General features: G+C 42.3%; 1 protein-coding gene and 2 pseudogenes across 1 annotated transcript; 1 reads left to right on the forward strand and 2 right to left on the reverse strand.

Annotated features, from left to right (window-relative positions):
• Positions 1 to 262: 262 nt before the first annotated feature.
• On the reverse strand, positions 263 to 9,035 carry LOC133923698 (protein HEAT INTOLERANT 4-like; annotated as a pseudogene).
• Positions 9,036 to 11,379: 2,344 nt separating this feature from the next.
• LOC133925640 (molybdopterin biosynthesis protein CNX1-like) lies at positions 11,380 to 14,260 on the forward strand (annotated as a pseudogene).
• Positions 14,261 to 14,835: 575 nt separating this feature from the next.
• LOC133925170 (uncharacterized) lies at positions 14,836 to 22,706 on the reverse strand. Its single transcript, XM_062371028.1, has 14 exons — positions 22,286 to 22,706; positions 21,881 to 21,923; positions 20,713 to 20,979; positions 20,539 to 20,631; positions 19,239 to 19,594; positions 19,008 to 19,157; positions 18,723 to 18,917; positions 18,008 to 18,082; positions 17,832 to 17,898; positions 17,495 to 17,764; positions 16,628 to 17,420; positions 16,477 to 16,533; positions 15,910 to 15,978; positions 14,836 to 15,342 (listed from the first exon to the last, which is right to left on the reverse strand). Exons 1-14 carry the CDS (start codon positions 22,619 to 22,621, stop codon positions 15,300 to 15,302), a joined length of 2,814 nt encoding a protein of 937 aa, XP_062227012.1. The 5' UTR covers positions 22,622 to 22,706; the 3' UTR covers positions 14,836 to 15,299.
• Between the last annotated feature and the right edge of the window lie 124 nt (positions 22,707 to 22,830).

Raw genomic sequence — 22,830 nt, forward strand, 5'->3', positions numbered from 1 at the left:
TATCTTGACCTTCTGATTGTTACATTATAATCTACCCTCGGGATGTTATACACCGCACAACAAAGGAAGATGTCTAAGGAACAGATACTCAGAGAGTCTGAGGGTAACTGTAGAACAAGAGAGTTCGAATGCAACATGTTGTCTGATTGTCCATTAGAGACCACATTTGAAGATCCCAAGCTGATCTCCCCTGGCTTTCAAAATTTTTAGTACCAACTATTCAAGTTGGATAGCTCAATCAATAAAGAGATCAGGAATATCATTACATCAGGTAATGTGCATTCCGGTAATATCTGTTGATGTACTTCGCCTGCAGAAAACAATTGATACAAAGTTAAATCGAGTGCAGGTTCAGATGCTTTAACTAAGTAACACTGACCAACACCACTGCTTACCTTTACTTCGCTAACATCAGGTGTGTCTGGGGTTTTCACAGGATAAAATTTGTAAAATTTGATATTTTCAAATGCCTCTTTTGTCTTAGGATCCATATCATCAATAGCTTTCTTCCTGGCTTCTTTATCCTGCATAAGTTTTGGGGAAACATTGAATACTAATGCACTAAATATCTTGTGAAAATAATTAATATTTCAGTTGATTGTGGACCTGTTTCAGTTCTCTCTTCCTTTCTCTAACCTTTTCCTTTAGAAATTCCTGTTAAAGAAATGTGGCAGCAAAATTAGGAAGTGAAAGGCATCAAGGTACTATTGTAAACAATGCTAAGTTTAGCGTATGGTTGATTAGAACACATTAATATGTACCTTATTTTTCTTTCTCATCCTCCGGTAAGTCTTCATCTTTGACTTCCTCATCAACAAAATCCTGCATTGCAACATGATGATTCAACACAGATGCCCTGTCAAAGGTAGCTACTATAGTCAATCAGAGCAGGGAGGAACAAAACAAATTTCATACAAACCTCGTAAACATCCATTTCCCAGTTAAAGTTGGTAACAATCTGCAACAAGCAGCACAAAGTAAACACAGTGACATATGACAACAATTTACAGCTATATGAAATCAGAACAAGACTAAATTAGGAAGCACTAAGTACACTTCTGTGAACAAAGTTTGAAATACAATAACTACAACGTGGAAAACAGGGTGAGAAGGCTTAATAGTCGCTGCATATCAATAGAAGGAAACTTCAAACAACCCATCCATCCATTTAGGTTTTGCACCATTGAATTGTGACAGTAAATAGCTTACAGGTCAAGCATCCAACCGACTGCGACACAGGTTGTTATGTACCGTAGTAGATGTCCCTGGACCCAAGTAGTGTGGCCGGCCGGAAGGCAGCAGCCGCACCACAAGAGCAGGGATAGGAGAAGGGATTGGGAAGATAGATTATTATTCTTCTTGCTTGATTCCAAACGGTGGATGCGCCCTCCTATATATAGGAGCGGCTCTAACAATCTTGAACTAACTAATCATAATCTGAACTACCTTCTCCCTAAACTGATTTGATTAATGAATCTTATCTCTAAACCGAAAGCTAATCCAATCTAACAAACCGAATTATTGAAGCTAACTTGCCGTGTGTGCGGCTAGCCGCACATGACATTACACCCCTCCTTTTGAGCAGCTTGTCCTCGAGCTGCAGGGTGGTGGTAATGGTTGCAGTCCCCGCTCATAGATATTAGCACTAGTGAGCAAGGTGATGGGTTGAATGCCCTTGTCAACGTCAAATATGACGGAGTCGCCACGAACATCATTGCAGAGGAAACCGATGTAGGTGAACTCCGTCGAAGGGAAATACGTGTGGTGTAAGTGGTGGAGACATTCCGATGAACGCTTGGCGCGTATCGTCCGATGGAACTCGGTGGACCACACAGTGCCCTAGCTCCTCGTCTCACGCCTCCCACAGCAATAGCTTCTACATCCTCCACCAAAACCCAAGAGACGTGCCGTCCCTGATGTTGTCGTTCCTGATGCTTGAATGAAAGGCAACACAACAGCTGCCCAAGATGTGCTGTTCAGCACCTTAGCTCCTCCTTTTCCTCCCACCTTCTGACACAGCTCGTCCTCGAGCTGTGGTGGTGGCCAAGGCGATAGCCCTTGGTAGCTCTACATAGACGAGCAATCACTACGCATTGCATGGAAGATCAGTGGACTAGTAGCAATGATGGTCGAGTGTGAAGGTAGAGAGCCCACAGTGCTGCTCGGCATCGATGAAGTTGCCAACTTCATGGGAAACCAACAAGATGTAGTAGCGACGCCCTTCTTGTTGTGACGTGTGACGAATTCATAAAGAGCGATGCAACTTTGCGATTCTCCACACTTCATAAAGACACGCTATTGGTTGATGACATGAGATAGCAGCAATGGTGCAACAACCTTCTTCCTCGGCAAAGGCAGCCTTGGTGCAATCAAGGACAAAAAGGCCAATAGAGGAGGTGTAGATGTCGTTGTTGGTGATGTTGGTGGCAAAGGCGCAATCATCGTGGTAGGAAACAGCGGCGGCGCGACAGTTGTGGCACGCACCGACAGGTCCTCTGTTGTCATTTGCAGGGGCATGGTTGTGGCGATGGGCTTGTTATTGATGGCGGAGGCACCCCGAGTGGACATGGGGGAACACGTGGTTGACGTATGCGCGGTGGTGGATGCTGGCGCGACTAGGGGTGGATGTCGGTGTGAGGGCAGTGGTTGCAGGTACAGTGGTGGACGCGTCCGCCTCTCCATGCAGCAACGCCGTTGTCGCAGGCCATCGATCTGCAAAGCTACCACGCCGGCGATGCTTGAAGAGGCAACATTGTTCGTGCCAAACAAAGGCACAACAATAGCAATGACACTGTCGTGCCACGAGCGCCTCTGCCACCACCGCAGCACGCTCTTCTTTCTGCTTCTCCTCGGCCACGATCATCTTCTGTAGCATGGGCTTCACCTCATCCATTGTGGCCAGGACCTCCACGAATTGGTACTTGGCCTCGAGGACCCAAGATAGATCAACCACAGAAGCCATGATGTTGGATCGAGGCCAGCCCAGTAGATCAAAGCACAGATGTGCAGCAGCGCGCGTAAGTGAAACCGGTCGCACCTGACGCAAGCAGATCGGCCGGTTGGGACAGCACGCAACGGCCTGAGGCGAGCGGCGAAGGGGGCCGACGGTGAGGGTGCACGACAGCCAGGCTTGGAGTCGGATCTGCTCGGTTGTCCAGGCAGCACAAGTCAGGGGCGACCGAGCGACCCGCGGCGTGGAAGCGTGAAAACGACTGGCGTCCCTGCTGGAGGCGAATCCACGCAGGTGGCGGCAGCCGAAAGAGCGATCAGGGTGGAGGAGCAACTGTTAGATCTGTGAGCAGAGCGAGAGGGACAGACAACGTCTGGCGTTGCAGAGGACGACGGCTGTCGCGAGGCCAAGACGAGTGATCGGTTGATGGAGCAAGCAACGCCCGGTACTTGATGGAGGCGTTGTCGGCGTGTGGAAGACAACCACAGGCGGTGTAGGATTTGTTACGAGGGAGCTGCAGGCGGGTGGATGGGCGGGATCGATAGGTCTCTGATATCAGATGTTATGTACTGTAGTAGATGTCCCTGGACCCAAGTATCGCGGCCGGCCGGAAGGTAGCAGCCGCACCACAAGGGCAGGGATTGGGAAGATAGATCATTATTCTTCTTGCTTGATTCCAAATGGTGGTTGTAAGAGCGGCTCTAACAATCTTGAACTAACTAATCATAATATGAGCTACCTTATCCCTAAAGCGATCTGACTAATGAATCTTATCTCTAAACCGAAAGCTAATCCAATCTAACAAACCAAATTATTGAAGCTAACTTGCCGTGTGTGTGGTCGGCTGGCCGCCCATGACACAGGTGCAACATTCAAGAAGGCATAACAGCACAAGCAATGCATGCACGATCAGATATCAGCGACGGAAGATGGGGAGGGGTCCCCAAGAGCACGTGAGATCAGCTTACGTAGTGAAGGCAATGGCAGCATGGCAGCAGCACCAGACAAAAAACCATGACCTCATAGACCGATGATCATGTCACAGCACGAGTGGCTTAGCGAGCACGGTAATAAGGCAGAAGAAGTCAACTCATGGTTGCAGCTTATATGGTCAAATTGGGATAGTAACTATACTAATTGCACATCATCCCAAATATAGGCCTAGTTAAGCTCACAATCAAAGAAATCCATATTAGGTGTGATGCAGACATTACACTTTCTAGATTTATACCTTTAGTAAATATGACCCTCCATAAGACATAACAAACAGCATAAGCTTCGATAAAAGAGAGAAGTAACAATTCTTGATATTTAGGCAATACCACTAACAGATAACAAACTAAAGGAAGCTTACCGGGGGCTCTAGAGGGTATATGATATTGACAGTTGTGTCATCTTCGTCTTCAGGAGGATTCAGTGGCATATAATCTGCAAGATAATAAAAGATGTCCGTATGCCGATGAGATCACCCTCAAGAGAACCATATCATCAAAACAATTAATGCTGCATATATTTAAATCGAGCGATCTAATCAACTAGTATAACTCAAGGATATGTGCGAGTATTTGTGAACATGGGTTGTGCCGCACAGAGGTTCAGTGGGAGTGTTAGGTTATTTTGAGTGTTTAATGACCTTGTCATGGTTGCACTGTTTTAGAATGTGGCTTCCTAGCCCGCCTAGGCAGTTGTTAGGCACTAGACGTGCAACCTTCCCTTGTAGCATCTAATTGCAAGGTGGTTGCCTCACTAGATGGTGATTAGGCCCTAGGAACCACCTAGCTGCCCGCCTAGCGCTTTTTAGAACACTGCATGCTCAGACTCTTTATAGCATGACTACAAAATGCGCACGCTCTAATGATCATGTTAGAGATGGTAATCTTCAAGGCACAAATAGCACCAAAGACCAACCAAATACACACCAAAATCAGCAAATGAAAAGAAGAGACTTGCTTGAGACCGGATATTATGTGCCATCGAATCGAATTATTAGGAAGCAACTGGAATATGATTTTAACTGATATTATTAAATATGCAATATGCCATTTATGATTTTGTTAAATGAAATATCAGTCAACCAACAAACCAAATCAGCCAACTAAGTCCCTTGAAATTTAAAAGCTACCACATTTGTTTGCTGGCATGTCACTTCAACTACCATTTCAATGAATTAACAATTCGACTAGGAGAAAAGCACATCGCTCCAAGACATAGAGTTGCACCGCAACCATTCAACTGATCAACTCAGTGTTGCAATCTCACAGAACATTATGCACATATTTGAATAGTGTAGTTTACATGATCTTGGACTGAAGAATGCCAAGGATAGGTACAGCATTGGAGCCTCTCTAAGGATAAGGATAGGTACAGCATTAGAGCCTCTCTAAGGATAACAGGTATTCAAAGGATCCTAAAGCTAAAAAGGAAATAACAGATATTCCCAGAGAAGCACAATACAAGCCTACGAAAAAATGAACCCAATTCAGCTTACAGGGCATGCAGTAGTAAAACTTCTTGACTCTCTCAATTCTGAGATGCTTCAGCGCAGACCTGCAAATGTATAAACCTAATATTTGTAACTTGTAACTGGTGGTAAGAACAGCAGAGCTTAAAAATGGACATATACCACCTCAATGGATGGGAATGAAAAATGCCCCGTAAACGAATACACAACAGAAATAGAAATATATAGCCTAAAGCATGAAATATTGGAAGCCTAAATTCATAATACTGACCTTCGCTGGGTGCAACCGAGAGTGAATATTTTTGTTTTCAAACTGTCAATCCTGCTGAGCCTATAGACAGAGCAATAGCAAGTGAGCAACATAAGTTACAATGATTGGGAAAGGTAAGGATATAAGCAACAAAAAACAAAAGTTGACAAATATTGCTCAACATAAATAACACAGAAATACCGGTCCTCAAGTGGAACATAGGGCACCCATGCCATCTTCATCGCCTTCATTGGTACTATTTCTTCGTTTTCCTTTTGGACGGAATTTATGCCAATTTTATCTGATGGAGGGAAATGACAGTCTACCTGCAAAATAAAATAAAAAAATTAAGTGCTAAATCAGACCCACCATCTAGCAAATAAATAGCAAAATTTACTAGGCCTTAAAGAAGTTATTTGATGAAGGCGTTGCAAACTACAAATATGAGAACCAACATTCGTCGCTGCATATTAGAGCCAAAAACACCAATGATGAGGAGAAGAAGACCACCAGCCAAATAGTGTTGACAAGGATACCAGGAAATCCAATAAGGAAAGCTTTGAGCACCAGAATTGTTACAGAACAACGATAGAAGGTACTAAAAATGCCGACAATAATATAGCTCACTTGGTAACACCAAACTATGTATCACCAATACTTCACTAAAACAGACGTACACATATCCAATACCGCCATACCTGTATTGGATAAGGCAATACTTCGTCTATATTACGTATCGCACTATCGCGGTATCGCCATATCCGTATCGCTGTATCGGTATCCCGTATTGGTGAAACATAGACATCAACCGACAAGATAACTGAAGATGCTACCCTTTTTTAGTTTCAAAAGGCTTGTTGCATTTATAATCTAAAATTGACATACACATTTTCTATCTTGTGCAATTGATAATTCTACATGAAAAATAGGCAACAATAGTACATACCAAAGATACTATGCATTTTTGGTAAAGCAAAAGGTATAGACAGAATTGTTTAGCTGGCATAGTTATGAGCTAAATGTTCAGCTCAAGATAATGTACAACTACAGAACCATTTTTCATAGTGCATTTCTCTAATAAAATGTTTTGGAACTCAAAATAGAAGAGTAAATATAATCATGGTATAAATGTTCAGTCAAGAGGGTGGATGAGAACTTACAGCAACTACAACAGGAATAAGTACTATTTTCGATTCACCATTAACATCCAATAGTTGAGCTGCATGCCAACAGATCTGAGCCAATCAGACTTGTATGGAACAATATTCAACAGGCCCATACAACTAGTAAGCAAATGGAACAGACAACCAATACCAAAATCCACTTTATACATCCAACAAATCTATAGTGCTGCATGGACATGTTTGTTGAATCTCACTAAACCAGACTGATAGCTCCTCAAAATAAACTTTACATTAAATTTAGCCCAGATATCACTAGTTTGCTGCTGATTACTAAAATATTACAAATATTAACAAGCATGTATCAAGGATCAAGGGTAGCAAAATTAACTTTTGAAACTGGCTGAAAAGGAGGTATACTTACGCTCGGTGCTTCCAAACAAGTAAAGTGTCTTCCCATAAAGTTCCCCCCTTCTTCTAGCATTTTCTACTCACCAACAACAACCACATATCATTGCGAAGGGGATCTAAACATTAAAAAAAAAGACATTACCTTTGACCATCATACCTCTAAATTTTCAAAGTTCCAGTTAAACTCATTTATCTTCTCAATGTTTTACTGCAGATGACATGCCAAGTTATCTAAGTTGTTAAAAGCAAGGCACAATGCATAGCTTAAGCTGTATGATATGTCCAAATGTGCATCGCTAGCATACACACTACAAAATAAAAGAAGGTAGGGATGGGCACAAACCTCAATCCCAGCAGGAAAAGCAGATAACCACAGATCCTCCTGAACATAGCAAGAAACAATTAGCCAAAATGCGCATAAAGCAAAATAACAAGGTCATCATACAGGACACAGTCATGCACAATTTAAATCATAATGGTAACTTCCAAAAATGGTCAAAGAGATACTCTCAATAGAACGAACTACTGTTGTTGGCGGAAAAAAAATGCAAACAGTACATGCCACCTGTGGCACGACAATGAATCTGTTCAAGTTAACATGCTTGTAGATTCACCATGTTCCAGTCTTATCTTGAACTTTAGTGCTAATCAGGCATGCTTATCTATTGTCATATAACAATCGCTACCACTGGACCAAAGAAAAAGTTAACCTAGAATAAACTGTACACTTCAGCCTAAGGCACACAGGTTTAAATCTGTTCATCAATAACGAATTCTCAAACACCACTGCAGCAATCGCCGTGGTATGCCTCATCCAGAGAATTGTCCCCTCTGTGACCAAGAGGATGAGACGGTTCAGCGCATCTTGTGTTCTTGTGTTTTCGCTCGAGAATTATGGTACAGACATCTCAGCCGGGTTGGATCGCAACAGCTCGCACCATATGATGCCAATGATAATTTTGTTGATTGGTGGCGCCGAGCACAACGGAGAGCAAGCAAGGACAGGCGGAAAGGACTCAACACCTTGATCAACCTTACAGCTTGGTGGTTATGGAAGCATCGCGATGATTGCATTTTCAACGGCACTGCCTCAAGAGTATAGATCGTTCTACAAGAATTATCCGTGGAGGCTCACCTATAGATCTCGGCGAGGGCGAGGGGGCTGGAGGCTCTTTGGCTTGTGTAGACTCTGGATTTTGTTCTTGGCCAGTTGGTGTTTATGTAGCTATGTCTTGTTTTCGAGTTTTGTTTTTTTTGTTTTGCTGTTTTTTCGTGTTCGTTTGTTCTGTTTTGGGGGGGCTTTGTAATGGGACCGGTTTTTCTTTCTATCTATAATACAAAGGAGCGCAGCTCTCCTGTTTCCTACTCGGATGGGGAAATCCAACAATCGAACCAAGTCTAGTCACATATTAAACGAGAGATGCCACATTTGAGCATTGCTCGCAGCAGAACCAAACATCACCCCCCCCCTTCCCCATTTTTTTACCAATCCAAGAAATGCAAATCTCGCCGTGCGAGCACCAATCGAAAATGGAGCATTCCACGAGCTAAATCGGATCAGGACCAACAGACGCTCACTACTCAGTGATACCAAAACCTAACATACACGCATCCGAGACAGGTCATCCTGAAGCCTCCTTACCAGATTCCTCTTCTCGGGGAAGTATTCCGTCTCGGCCTTGGGCTTGGGCGGCGCCTTGACGCGCTTCCCACGCCTCGCGCGGCCAGTTTCTTCACCGCGGCCACCGGATTGCTCTATTCACCGGCAGCCGCCTCCGGCTTGCTCGATTCACCGACCGCCGCCTGGGCTGCCGTGTGCTTCTTGCCCCTCGGACGCGCCATCGCTCTCGGTTGCTAGGGTTAGGGTTTCGGCTCGTGTTTGTATTGGGATTCGTATAAATGCGTTCGAGGGAGGGATGGGTGTCGATTTGGGGGAATCGGCGCGTGAAATCGACGTGACAAAAATTTGAAGCGGGGACGAGGGGGGTGAGCAAGTGAGGAAGACGGCGCAGGGCGCGGGGCCTGTGCGTTCGATGGGCTGTGAGAGCTATCGGATTGAACATGACTTTCAGTTTTGGACCGTCTGATTACGGTTGGTGCGGTTTGTCAAGAGGGTGCGAGATGAGAGAGAGAGAGGTGCCACGTGGAACAAATGCATTTCAGACACTGCTGGAGATCGGCAGGGAGATTCAAATCACGTGCGGATGACACGCGGGTCCACCCGTCACGAATTAGTCTGGTTCACAGATTTTTTTAGGGCAATTTGCATATTTGCCACTGCTTTGTTCCTTAATTCACATTTGCAATTGAAAAAACAGAGCTCGTATATTTGCCGCTCATTTGCTGATATGGCATCTAGACGTACCATTGGTTTGTAACATAGGGTTGATGATGTTAAAGCTCCAATTTTGAGCACCCCAAAAGACATGTGTGACTCTAGTTGTTTATTGCACATTTGACATTGGATTTTGAAAAAAAATACAATATTTTCCCTCCATCAGGCTCATACCAAAATTAGAGGTGCCTAAAATTATTAGATATAATGCAGAATCGGATTTTGAAATTATATAATAAAAACATCACACAATCATCACCCAAAAATTTGACATGCCATCAACATCGATGAGAAATACATGGTTTAACAAAATACTTAGAGATCACATGGTTTAGAGATCTCAAAACAGATCACTAAAAGTATAACATAAGTACTACACATCAAAGATTCAGGCACCAAAATAAGATCCCTTCCTTGTAGTTCTATCTCTTCCAAACAACAAATTATAAATTGCGCTTGTGCTTGCACTACATAGAGGTTATATCAATATCCAAATTATGTGAGGGTTATAAGGCATCGTGTAATTGTAGGTGATTCAAAGTGTTTATTTGTTAGAACCAGTAGCTATTGACGTGCCCCTCCCACCATGGGTTGTAGTCTCTGCAGCCCTCGGCTTATTGCTCCTCACAACTTGTGTTTGCTCTGATGCTGAAGCAACTCTCCTACATAGGTAAGTTACAGTTAGTTTGTATTAGGGATAATGTAAAGATAGCTATAAAGCGTACCTTTGTTTAACTGTAGGGCCTCCTTGATAATTCTTAGCAAAATGTCCTATGTCATTGTATTCAGAACATATCACTTTCCTCTTACTAGTACCAGCCTCTTCAGAACCCTTAATACTTTGTATTCTTGGCCTCCCAAGTTTCTTTCTCAACTTTGGCCTTTTGATCTTGTAGCCAGGATCAACATATGTCCATTGGTGCTTGGATGTCAAAGGGTTAAATACTCCAGCATATGTTTTTGTAACCTATCCACAGAGTAGTACTCATGCGTATAGTCATTCATATCTACTTGCCCAAGTGTACCTATGAAAGCTAGTGCATGTGTGCATCGCTTGCCACTAATTTACCAAGCTCTACAGCTATAGGTCTTCTCCTTTAGGTTCACAACATGCCTTATCACCACTCCAGTTCTGGCTATCACGGAAACTTTAGTTGTATCACCTCCAGTGCCTCTAATCACCTCATGATCTTTGATATTCTTTGTTAATGCATGTAATTTTTTGATAATATCAAGGATTATCTTGCCCTCCATATTCCTGTCAAGCCTCTCTCTAACTCCAAACTTTACCATGATCATCTGCCTAACCTTGTCTGCCATATCCATAAGCTGCATCTCCTTGTACTTTGCAATCCAATTATTGAATGATTCAAATAAATTGTTGTTGATGTAGTCAACCTTAGAAAGCTCAAAGGATTTGCTTCTACTCCATAAGAATGGGTGAAACTCATCCAAACATTGACATGGCTGCTGTCTTTAATCTTTCCCATATGGTAGTTGAACTTCTCAATTGTGCAGACCTTGGTAGCTGGCCACAAATTTTGACCAAACAAAGGGCCAAAATACTTTTTTCTTGAAGTTCTTCCATAGGTATCGCATACATTATTTGTGCTCAACATTTGGATATACATCTCCAACAACACTCTCTAATCTTTCCCTGTATCTGTACTAATGACCAAGCCTTCACTAGTGCCAATATCCTTCTTCAGAATCTGAATAAACCATGATCAGCTCTCTTTGGACTCAACCTCTAAGACTCCATAAGCAACTGGAAATAGCCAGTTATAGCCATCTATTGCAACAACAGTAGCCAATTGACCTCTAGCCCTTCCTGTCAAGTGTGTTGAGTCAATGGCAATGTATGGTTTGCATTCTTGCAAGAAACCATCAATGCATGGTTTCAATGCTATGAAGAGTCTCTGAAGCATATATCCCTATTATGCATCTCAGTGTCTATCTCAACTATGCTTCCAAGTTGAACCCTCAAAAGTTCTTCTCTAAAGGTGGGCAATAGAGCATAACTATCATACCACTTGCCAAATATATTCTATAGGGCCTTCTCCTCGCCCTGAAACACCTTATAATATCCAATCTCGAGTTTGTACTTTTTTCATTCTTTTCCTTGAGGTCCTTTAGTCCTAATGTAGGTTTTTCCTTCAACCATTTAATGACCTTTTCTGCTACACAATTATTTGTGGCCATAACAACACCACACTTATACATTAAGCTGCACGTATGGGCTGGCCTATTGGCCTTCACCTGCATATAAACACAAGTAATTTTAGTAATTGGGCTGTCCTATTGCTTCAATCTTTTTGTTGTTCCTGCAATACATCTCCTCTCTGGTTGGTCAAATCCTCATCTACAAAGGTAATACTCCTCATACTTATGTTTGTTATTGGTTTTGTTCTTATCTTACACTATTCAGCATATTTTCTTCATTGATACGTCTTTGTCCACAGAGTGCATGTGCGCCTATCACATCCTCTAAGAACAAACCCACATCGTCCCGAGTTCACCGTGCAGTGATCAGATGGGTGATAGATGATGGATCTGGTAGGCCTGGGTAATAGCTTTATTTAATGTGGGATATTTGATAATTTGACACTAGATGATGTAAATGTTTGTTGGTTTTGGACTTTGGCAGTTATGTTGCTGAGAGCACCGGCCATTAGGCTAGTAGCCGCCTCTTAAAGCTATCTCCAACAGATACTCTAAAAATTCATCCCTTATAACACTATTACAACATTCTTTAACACTATTACAGTATTATCTATTTTTTTTATCTCCAACAACTATCCTATTTCTTTACTTCTATTACTCTCCCCCTCCCCTCAGACCCACGTGCATACTCAGTGCACAGTGATGCGGTGGTCGGTTTCCGTCCGCATATTTGCCGATCTCCAAACACCATCCGCTTCCCTGCAGCTTTGAAAAAGCACATTTGCCGATTTCGTTGGAGCTGCTTTGGGCGAGTGGCGAGCGGCAAACCTGTCAGGCACAGGGATATGGCAGCGGAAGGCGATTCCCTTGGAGAAGGCCTAAGTATGAAGTCTGCAAATGCTTTGCTGGAAGTACCATCAACTGGGCAGATATTGGTAGCTGGAACATCTATCCAAGCTATACTTATTTCAGATATAATCAACCGTCCTTTGGATAAGCCGCCAGCTGCTTCAAATCCATTCCCATCTCATTTTGGTCCATCTACAAAAAGTATTTCCACAGATGTACCTCAGGTTGCAGTCTCTCAAAATGCTGAAGTTAAAGTAGCAATTCTGACTCTAAGTGACACTGTTTCATCTGGTGCAGACCCTGATAGGAGGTATATCTCTAAGTCTGATACCTTTTTCTTCGTAGTCTATAATAAAAAGGGTCCTACTATTGCATGTGATTTGGTTTCGAGAGCATATTGGAAAGAGCAAACTGTGTGTTGTATTCTCACTTTTTAATATGCACGCAACCTGATACACCTCTTTGCGTTGAGTTGCAAAGGTGTCACTCGATGGCGCAAAAGGAAAGAGTCTAATTACTGTTTTCTCTTCACATAAGATGTGATGCATTTCAGTAAGGACTCTACATTTTGTGATTTATTTGTTCTTTTAGACTTGAAAACAGTGGAGTAAGCATATCTTTTGCTTAGTTCTGTGTGATGTGAACCATGCTTTTGTGGAAGCGAAAAGCAACTTATATCATCTTTGTTTTCTCTCTCTTTAATCATCTTGTCTGCAGTGGCCCAAGAGCAGTACATGTAGTGAATTCTTCATCAGAGAAATGAGGGGGGGGGGGGGGGGGAGCAACCGTGGTTGCTGCTGCTGCTGTTCCTGATGAAGTGGACAAAATCAAAGGCGTTCTGGCAACATGGAGTGATATTGACTGCGTTAACCTCATTTTGACATTAGGTAATGTTATCTTATTCTTCAAGTTATAGTGAATTGCACACTACTTGTTTCCTGTTCACGAGCTTCTACTTCCTGGTGATGATGCACATGCAGGTGGTACTGGCTTCACACCTAGAGATGTCACACCAGAAGCAACAAAATCTGTAATAGAGAAAGAAGCACCTGGTCTCGCATTTGATATGCTTCAAGAGAGTTTGAAGGTGATGGTGGCATTTGATACATACTTACATCCCGTTATTTTTAAATTTAACGTGGTGAACCATCATAGCTGACTATTCCTTCTGAAATTAACCTTACAAATTGAAACCGTTAACTGTTAGTGCTGAATGTTTCATATTTTTAGAGACATAATAATTAACCATACATGTCGCATTGAATGAACATAAAGCGGTATATCCTCTACTTTTCCAATTTCTCGAAGTCTGCTGGAAATGAGATCTTATCTGTACTGAGTGTCTCTGAACTGTTCTTTGCGGTACAGATTACACCATTCGCAATGCTATCCTCGGCTACGGCTGGAATCAGAGGATCAACACTTGTATGTACTACGATCCCCCCCCCCCCCCCTCCCAAAAATGTACGGACCACCTAAACGCTCACTGGTGTTGGTAATATTTCTTCAGATCATCAACATGCCGGGCAACCCGAATGCCGTTGCAGAGTGTGTGGAGGCGCTCCTCCCAGCGTTCAAGCACGCCCTGAAGCAAATCAAGGGTGACAAGAGGGAGAAACACCTCCGCCACGTCCCTCACGCTGCAGCGGCGCCAGTGGACCAGTGGGAGCAGAGCTTCAGAGCCGCGTCGACTGGTATGGGCTGCTCATGCGAATCTTGATAGATTGCTGTACCCGGCGGAGCTGAGAACCCCACCCCCGAAATAGCTACATTCCTTCGTGCTCCGCTGCATGCCTGCGTCCAATTCGACGATGAAGCAGTGGTGGTTTTGGTTTTGTTCGTTGTGATGTCATATGAAGATTTGAATTCCAGTGTGATTTCCAGCTGTCACTCGCGAACTTTTTTCGCTGTGCTACGAATAAAGTACAGTATCATTGTTTTTATTTGATTATGGTCCTCGCTGATGTTTCTCCTCCACCTGTTCCTGTTCGCGGTTTTTTTTTTCTCGATGCTCTTATTGGTTCGTGACGAATCTCACTAAAACTTAACCATTGTTCATACCAAGGTCAGTTGTTTTCCCCGTGAAAATAAAACGATGCTGCATTTAATTTCACTGTTGGAGTATTGCAAAATGGGGACTGCCGAATAGACCATGCAGCACCGATTGTTTGCAGCCTAACTTATACTGGAGTGCATATTTAGTCCCTCGTGTTATACTAACATCTTTGTTCTCGGCTACATTTCTGTTATGCATTCAGTGCTGCAGCCGAATCCTGATACTTCTCGAGATGAAACTACTACAGCTGAACCCTGATATTTCACGGGACGAACCCGAACAGATACATGTACAGTACATGGCCTAAAAAAACCAATACATGGCAAGCCGATGGGCACTACAAATTATACTGTCCAATGCTCGTACAAAAGATCGGACACCCAGTTCTGGAGAACCTCCTACGCTGGCAACCATTGCTACTCCAAAGTTACAGAAAAATTAAAATGACGATCATCATCTAGCCTACCACAACTTGCTTGGAACAAAGGCTTTGTTTGTTGTTGATGATGATCATCATCTAAGCATTGAAATTATATCCAGTCGCTGCCTCTATTGATGTCTTCTCACCATTGGAATGTTGCTCTTCCAAGACACCAGAGGTAAAAGATGTACTGGATAGTACCACAGCAATAATGCAATGTGCTTGTCTCACGGGGACACCCAGGCATCCGGCCCCGTTGGGTAACAAACTGCGCAGTGTCTTCTATCTCCTTTTGACTGGACTTATCGATCTCGACCACCTCTTCCTGTGATGATTAGACAGTCTTTAAGGAGCACTAATAACACAGTTACTGTATAAGTGGGCCAACAAACAGAGGATTCCAGATTTAAAGGAATCTGGCAGTTCTGACAAAAGTCTTTCAGGATTGAAGCCCGGCCAGAATACCCAAGAGTCCAAGATTATTATAGTAGAGTTTAAAGATACTCGAACTGAAAACTTCTTGCAGGCTACAAACTTACAATATGCTATCTTGTGCTTACCATGGAAGAACTTGTGTAGAAAATATCTTTGTTTTCTCAAGATGATACTAAATATTTCCGGGAAAACTATGCAATATTACATTTCAAACATGAGGTTTCTTGTAAAATCCAAATAATGTTTCAATCAAACATGTGCTGTCAAGATACCTAAAATTTGACTTTTTCCCATAAAATTCCTTATTATTTGCAGCTAATCTATTTTCCACAATCAGCTATAGCAAGATTGATAGCTAATCTATTTTCCATCCTGAATCTGAAAACTACCGAAAATTTCATGTTAAACTATCAGCAGGAGTTGTATAATGAAAAGGAAAAATCAATTAATCTCTTACCTGTCGGCAGATGAATAAGGCGAATGCTTGCGGTGAGAATGCTTGCTATGTGGAGACCGCGAAACTCGTCTAGAGATGAAACATAATACTAAATGGGTAAGTGCAAGGATAAGGATTAATGAACCTGATGCTTCTTCACGCAGAAGATACCTGCATGCTCATATCAAATTCACAAAGCATATAATAAACAATTTCTATATGATCCAGAAACCTGCCACGGTATATCTGATCAAGCAGAGCAGTGCAGTTCAAATAAGCAAATGGCAGAAACCCCCATTTGATGTTTCACAACAGTCGGCCATCTCAACGTTAACCCCTTAACCTTTAATGGATAGAAACAATTGCAAAGACGAGAGCATCTATAACATGACTCCTTATGCATGATAGAAGTATAAAAAGCTAGCGATGTATTCCGTATCATCTAGGGGACCAGCATAGACTAAGATCAGAAGCACTACTGATGTCAACAATAAAACATATCTGTCTGCAAAAATACTGGAGCTAACCAGCACATTTCTAATTTCGTTAATCCCAGCATAAAAAACCTAGCATTATAGAATAAAATACCTTTTTCTAGAATTTGGAGGTGAGGGAGACATGCTGTTTTTACACGAATGAAGCTTTCTGCAGCAGAAAATGGTAATGCATTATTCAACAGAACAGGATTGCAACTGATACATGATAAACATCATCATGTCCACTTGAGAATTACAAGTACCTCTTTTTCACACTATCAGAAGGCTCATCACTCGAAACACTCCCTCGAACATGTGAAGAGCTCTCCTTCCTACTTTGACTTCTCCCTCTTGGTGATCGTGACTGTGACCTTCTACTGCTATGACTTGTTGAGCTCTTTGTCATTTGCCTTGATCTGTCCTTTTCATCAGTCCCTTTTCCCCTTCTTCTATTAGTAGTATCCCTGTTTCTCTCTCTCGTATCCTTTCGATCTCCCTTGGCATCATCCTGCTTAGAGTTACCTCTGGAGTGTGGCTCCCTTGTATCAGATTCATGCTTTGCAATCCTACTAGAACCTTTTTCCTCCTTGAAGCTACCCTTTTTATCAACATTTCCATATATGCTATATTTGTCATCATTATTATATTTTTCTGCAGTAGAAGGTTCAAGTTCTTTTGTATGATCAGCCTTCATCTCTTTAAAAAAGTTGTCCTTGCTGCTCTTTTCTAAATGCCTGTGGCTGCTTTCCACATCATTATACTTTTCAGTTTGATGGTCAGAAGAGGCTTTTCTGCTTTGGATATCTACCTCTTCATATCTATCTGCCTTCGTACCCATTTTATGAATTGCACCCTTTGGCTGGATAACGGTTTTGGCATCTAAAGGAAATTCTCCATTCTGTGTGTCATGAATATGCTCACGCTCATGTTCTGCGTTTGTGCTCCTTTGATTTTTTTTGTTAATAGATTTAAGATCTTCCCATGATGAAGTGTTTCCGAGTGAATTTTTGTTTTCATTATGATTCCCGTGTCGTTTACCAAGAGTGCCTTTACCACCTACAATTTAACATGCATCCAAGTTAATAAATTCTTGAAAACCATGACCCGTGAGTATTTTGGTGAGAACTTACCTTCTTCAGGATTAGCAGTGCCAACATTAGTCTCTGATGATAAATTTGGCACAGGAATCTTATTGTCGCTGTCACTGTTATCATCATCTGAATCGTAATTAGCAAGACTGAGAAGAGCACCTTTAGGGGAACTTAACCCAGTACTACCTTTACTATCACTAGAGCTAATATTCGTGGGCTTGACAGGGAGAACAACAATAGCCAAGGTTTTGGTTTTTGATTCTCCCAGATCAGGCTCCTTCGAGCCGAAACTACCAGTGGACTCATTGGCTGCACCACAGAGGCAATGATCAGGAAAGTAAGATATCTATTTAATTCTACAATTCAATACACTCACATTCAACTGATGAATCATCTTCATTCAAAACTTTTGTTGCAATCTCATAAAAAAGATCATCAGTAACCTGAAAGTGAAGACAAAAAGGGTAAAAAAACTGATCAAACAGAAGTATCCTTGTATTTCTTGGACAGATACAACCATACGGATAGTTAAACACAAGTAAAGAACAAAACCTTCAAAAGAACTTCAGTTAACACACGCTTAATTTCCTGGTTGATTGCTGCCGTCCGAGCTGGTTCAATTTCATCCTGCAAATGATTTAGGTTTGAGTATGATTCAAATAAGAGCCATGTTGACACTCAAGTTGAAAATGGGAATGAAGAAGAAAAAAGATTAAGGTCAGCATACTGTTTTAACTATGTGTTCTATTTATCACCTAAAAAGAATAGCAACGTTGGTTCCCCTTTAAATTGGTGTTGCTGTACATGATAGCCTTCCAATAACTAGCAGGGCACAGTATCTCAGTAGGATCTAAACAAGGCACTGTATAACCAAAGTTTACATAACCTAGTAAGTGGTAACATACAAAAAGGAACAGAAAACTACAGAGAGTAAATCAGGCAATAAGGCTAGGCAAGGGAACATGCCCTTAGTAGTTTTTCAAAGCCACTACCCTCCAACTCTAGTCCAACAGCCCAACCTGCTGCCATGACCAAGCTAGCTCACTGCTATAAAAAAAGTTGATCTGGAAAGCATTTCACATCTTCGTTTAGAGTCCTCCACACCACTACTTAGCTTACTAACTGGGACACATTAATCACTACTCAGATCCTCAGATGGATCATTGGAATGATGCTGTTTGGCTGATTTTGCACACAAAAGCATTACATAAAGGCAATATCAATAGCATGATACGTAGGGATTGATAATTAAAATAGTGAACAACACCTCATCATCTTCATCATCTTCAGTGGATTTAGCTGAATCGTTGCTTCTGCTGTCGCTTTGGTCAGGTTTTCTTAGCGGTTGTTCTGCATCATTAGATTCCATGGAATTTAAATTTGCTGAGTGCTGCGCTGAAGCACTCAGTGGAGTTGACTTTTTCTTTAAAAGTTCTTCTCGAAGCCAGTTAGGTACTGGAGGCTGGTACAGAATGGCACAAGAATCATTCAAAGTTAAACAAGTAGAGAGACTGGGAAGGGAAATGCATAGCAGGAAAAAGAGGAGGCATACTTTCTTTGATTTTTCTGCAACATTAAAAGGAGTGTTTGGATCTGTAGGAAACACTTCTGCTACATTACCAACACCAAATGCTGTAGGTGGGACATAGTTTGAACCAGGGACTGCTCCAAAAAGTGGTGCAGGATGCACAGAAGGATCCATCTGTAAGATCAAAAGAGTAGGTATCACTCATGTCAAGGAATTATAACAGAATAGGTGAGTATTACAGACAGGTATATAAACCTGTGCTGCTTGTCGTGGCACTGGAGCTTGAGGGAGAAACCCTACTGTACCAGACGGCATCCATGAATGAGCTGATGTTGCAACAACATCATGATTTGATGCTACTGTTGGAGCAGCTGGAATAGTAGAATTGAAATTCATATGGACTGCCATATCAGGAGCTTTCCTGCTGTTAAATTCCAAAGGCTGGTCACTTGGATCAACTGACTGTCGTTCATGCCCAAAAGGAGGCTGTTCCACTGAGGGAGCAACAGGCATACTAGGGGGAGCCCATGTGAATCCATCTTGAACAGACGAGGCAGTTGGAAATGACTGTGCTTGCGAGCTTGGATATTGAAGCATAGCATTCCCATTACCTGTTATACATGGCATAGTCAAAAAGAGAATTTACATTAAAAATATTTTAGTTTCAGCGTGAACATTGGACTGTTGGTAAGACAAACAAATGTGTTCATCTATATATAATAGAAAAGGATGATCGCTCAAATACATTGTATAACAGTACAAGTGACAATTGAAAGAAACAAATGATATCTGCTTTTCATAGTTAAAAAGGGTGATTAATCAAATATATAGCACCAGTGAGCATTTTTCTTATTTCAGCTAGAAGGACAATACATAAAATCGAAATTATATTGTTGCATTTTTTTTTAATCCTGAGCAGTTAGTATTTTTCAGTTTCTGTTTGCATGCAATTAGTGGTCATGCATTCCAGTTTTTCAGTTGTTAGTGCAGTTTTTATTTAGCAGTTAATGCATAGCTGTTTGTGCAATTTTTATTTAGCCGTTAATGTATGGTTGTTAGATGTATGGCTGTTTGGCTTATAAATAAAGGAGAAAACAGAAAAGCTGCAAGAAGTTCAGCGCAACACAAAAAATTATGCTCGTGTTCGTGTGTGTTCGAATTGGGATTTCCAACAGATATACCACCAGTAATGATTGAATCCTTGATACAATCATAATCAGCTAATCACTGATGAAGAGATTCATCAGCATCTCAATGCATGTAATCACTAATATGCAGCTTTCCTCCATTTGGTCGAGGCCAACACAAAAGATACATCCAACTCACTGCCTCAAATACGATGCAAGTAAAGTAACCACAACGGATACAGCTAGCTAAGTATCACGAGATAGGTAAAGTGCACTATATTCTCTATTCTAAATTAAGTGATGCTTTAGAGTTTAGACTTTTCACTTTTAAAGTCGTCCAACGATCGAATCTGAAAACATACCCAGGAGGGATCAGTCTAATATGATTCAGGCCTCACAAACAAATTAAATTGCCAAGCAAGGCATACCTCGAGCAGAAGAATAATTATAAGATACCTCCAGCTCATAGGTGGATGGAAATGAACCAAAATTCCTTGCTGGCGACACCATTAAACCTCTATCTGCAATATAATCTTCAGCTCCATTCTGAAACTTACACATCCACATTTAACATATAGAACAAGGTCAATAAGATACTGTACCTAGCAAATGGTTTGTTTCCCTACGTTGACCTGTCATTGGAAATGGTACATGGTCGTTACTTGATTGAGGAACTGGTGGGTGTAAAGGCTCTGTAACTTCCGTTGGCAGACCAGCTGGATGCTGATACTGATCATGGTGACCATAATGATGATTTTCAGTTCTAATTGTGGACATGGCACGCTGTTGAACCGGGCGGTTTTCCGTAACAGACTTAGCAGCAGCCCATGCTTTCGCCTTTGTAGCCCAATCTTCCTCATTGCCATGATCTTCCAGTTTTTTGTTTTTTAAGGAAATAGAAAAACTTAATCATCGTAACAAAAAAAATCCATTTCTTTTTTTTCTGCTCCAAGAAGTCTCTCAACAAGTTGACTAACTATTATCAAGCGTATGTGATGTTTAAAGTTTACTCCATTAAGAGCCATCCTAAACAGATAACAGATTTAATAACAACCCCACACTCCCCCCCCCCCAACCCCCGCGCGTGCGCGTACACACAAAAAGAAAAACTTGAACTGAAGATGGAAGAAAGCACATCAAAGTTCAGAAGCAAGGGTTATGTGGGAAAGCAGTACACTATAACAGTAATGTCCAGAATATTTGAAACTATTATCAATTGATATCAACTTAGCAACAAATGAAATACATATTTGGAAATGGATGTATTTCTTTGTATTACATCATAGTACAATGTGTTTAGGCTTGATAATTTTAATGCAAACATCGCATGCACATTCACTAATACGTTTCAGACAGTGGTAGCACTCCAATAATCATCAAATAGCGCAGGAAATTTCAAACCAAAACTAAGCTTTAGTACCCCATCATCAACATGGCCACGATTGATACATATTTATTGTTGACTACTTCAGTAACGTTCTATACAATATCCAATACCTATTGAGAACTTGCATTTTCATGAACGAGGTTGCAATACATGTATAATTCAAACTTTCTAGAAAAAAAATATCCCCGAAGTATAGCATTAGGACTTTTAACACAAATGCAACATCAGAGTGCACACGTTTAATATATTGTAACGATGCCATGTATGTGTATCAGTAATTCAGTATCAACACAAGCAATGAAGTTCCAGTCGTAAAGTATACCAAACATCATCTTGCAAAATTATATATAAAAGAAGTAGAGGATTAGATGATATTGACAAACCTGGGTATCCATGATTTTGAGCCCATGAATGATTGGTCCAAGCCTACAAAATAAGCAACGTCACGCAATAAACTTCATGTTCCATTAAAAATATTGGGAAAAGCATGCAGCCAGCCGCTTGGTTTAAAACTTAAGGCCAACTGAAGGTCACCTCACTCAATCGCCAAGTAAGAGCGTCATTGATTTGAATGGAAGCATAAACTTTCATCCAAACAACCTGGCACCGCATTGTGTTCGCTACTAGGGGTCTAACCCACTTTCCATAAACCCAATACCCAACATCAGACCTACGCTACAAACCCTAATACCAAATCAGCTACCCGTATTACCCACTGCCCCAATAAGGACGCTAACGCATAGCCAACCATCTATTACAGAAACGCGCTTTGTATAAATCCAACGTACCTGCCCCGGCAGCGGCGGCGGCGGCGGCGGCGGAGGGTAGCTGGGCGGCGGGGGCTGGGCGGCGGCGTGGTGAGGCGGCCAGGGGTTCCCAGGCGCCGGTGGCGGCGGCTGATACGCGTACGTCTGCTGCTGCGGCGGCGGCGGAGGGTGGCGCTGGTGCTGGACGTTAGGAGGTGGGCCCCACTGGTGGTGCTGCGGAGGGTAGGGGAGGTTGGGGTGGGGAGGGTACGGGGGCGGGGGCGCGGGGTACCAGTGGGCGTTCGGGTGGGAGGGGTGAGGCGGTGGTGGCGCGTCGCCGGAGCCGGCGAAGCGGCGCTGGTGGTGGTACGCGTCCATGAGGCGGAGAGGCTGCGGGGAGGAAGCGCGAGCTACGCAGCGGTGGATTTTTCTCCACACTGCACCTTGCGCCGGGTCGGTCGGTTTGGTGGTCTGCTCGGGTTTTGTTGCTTCTCCGTGGCGGTTTGGGCTTTTTGGGCCGTGCACCTGCGCAAGCTTGTGTCAACAAGAACGGGCCGGCCCAGATTGAACCGAAGAGGAAACCAAGG

This window comes from Phragmites australis, chromosome 7 (genome assembly GCF_958298935.1).
Source record: "Phragmites australis chromosome 7, lpPhrAust1.1, whole genome shotgun sequence".
In the NCBI taxonomy this organism is placed as follows: Eukaryota; Viridiplantae; Streptophyta; class Magnoliopsida; order Poales; family Poaceae; genus Phragmites; species Phragmites australis.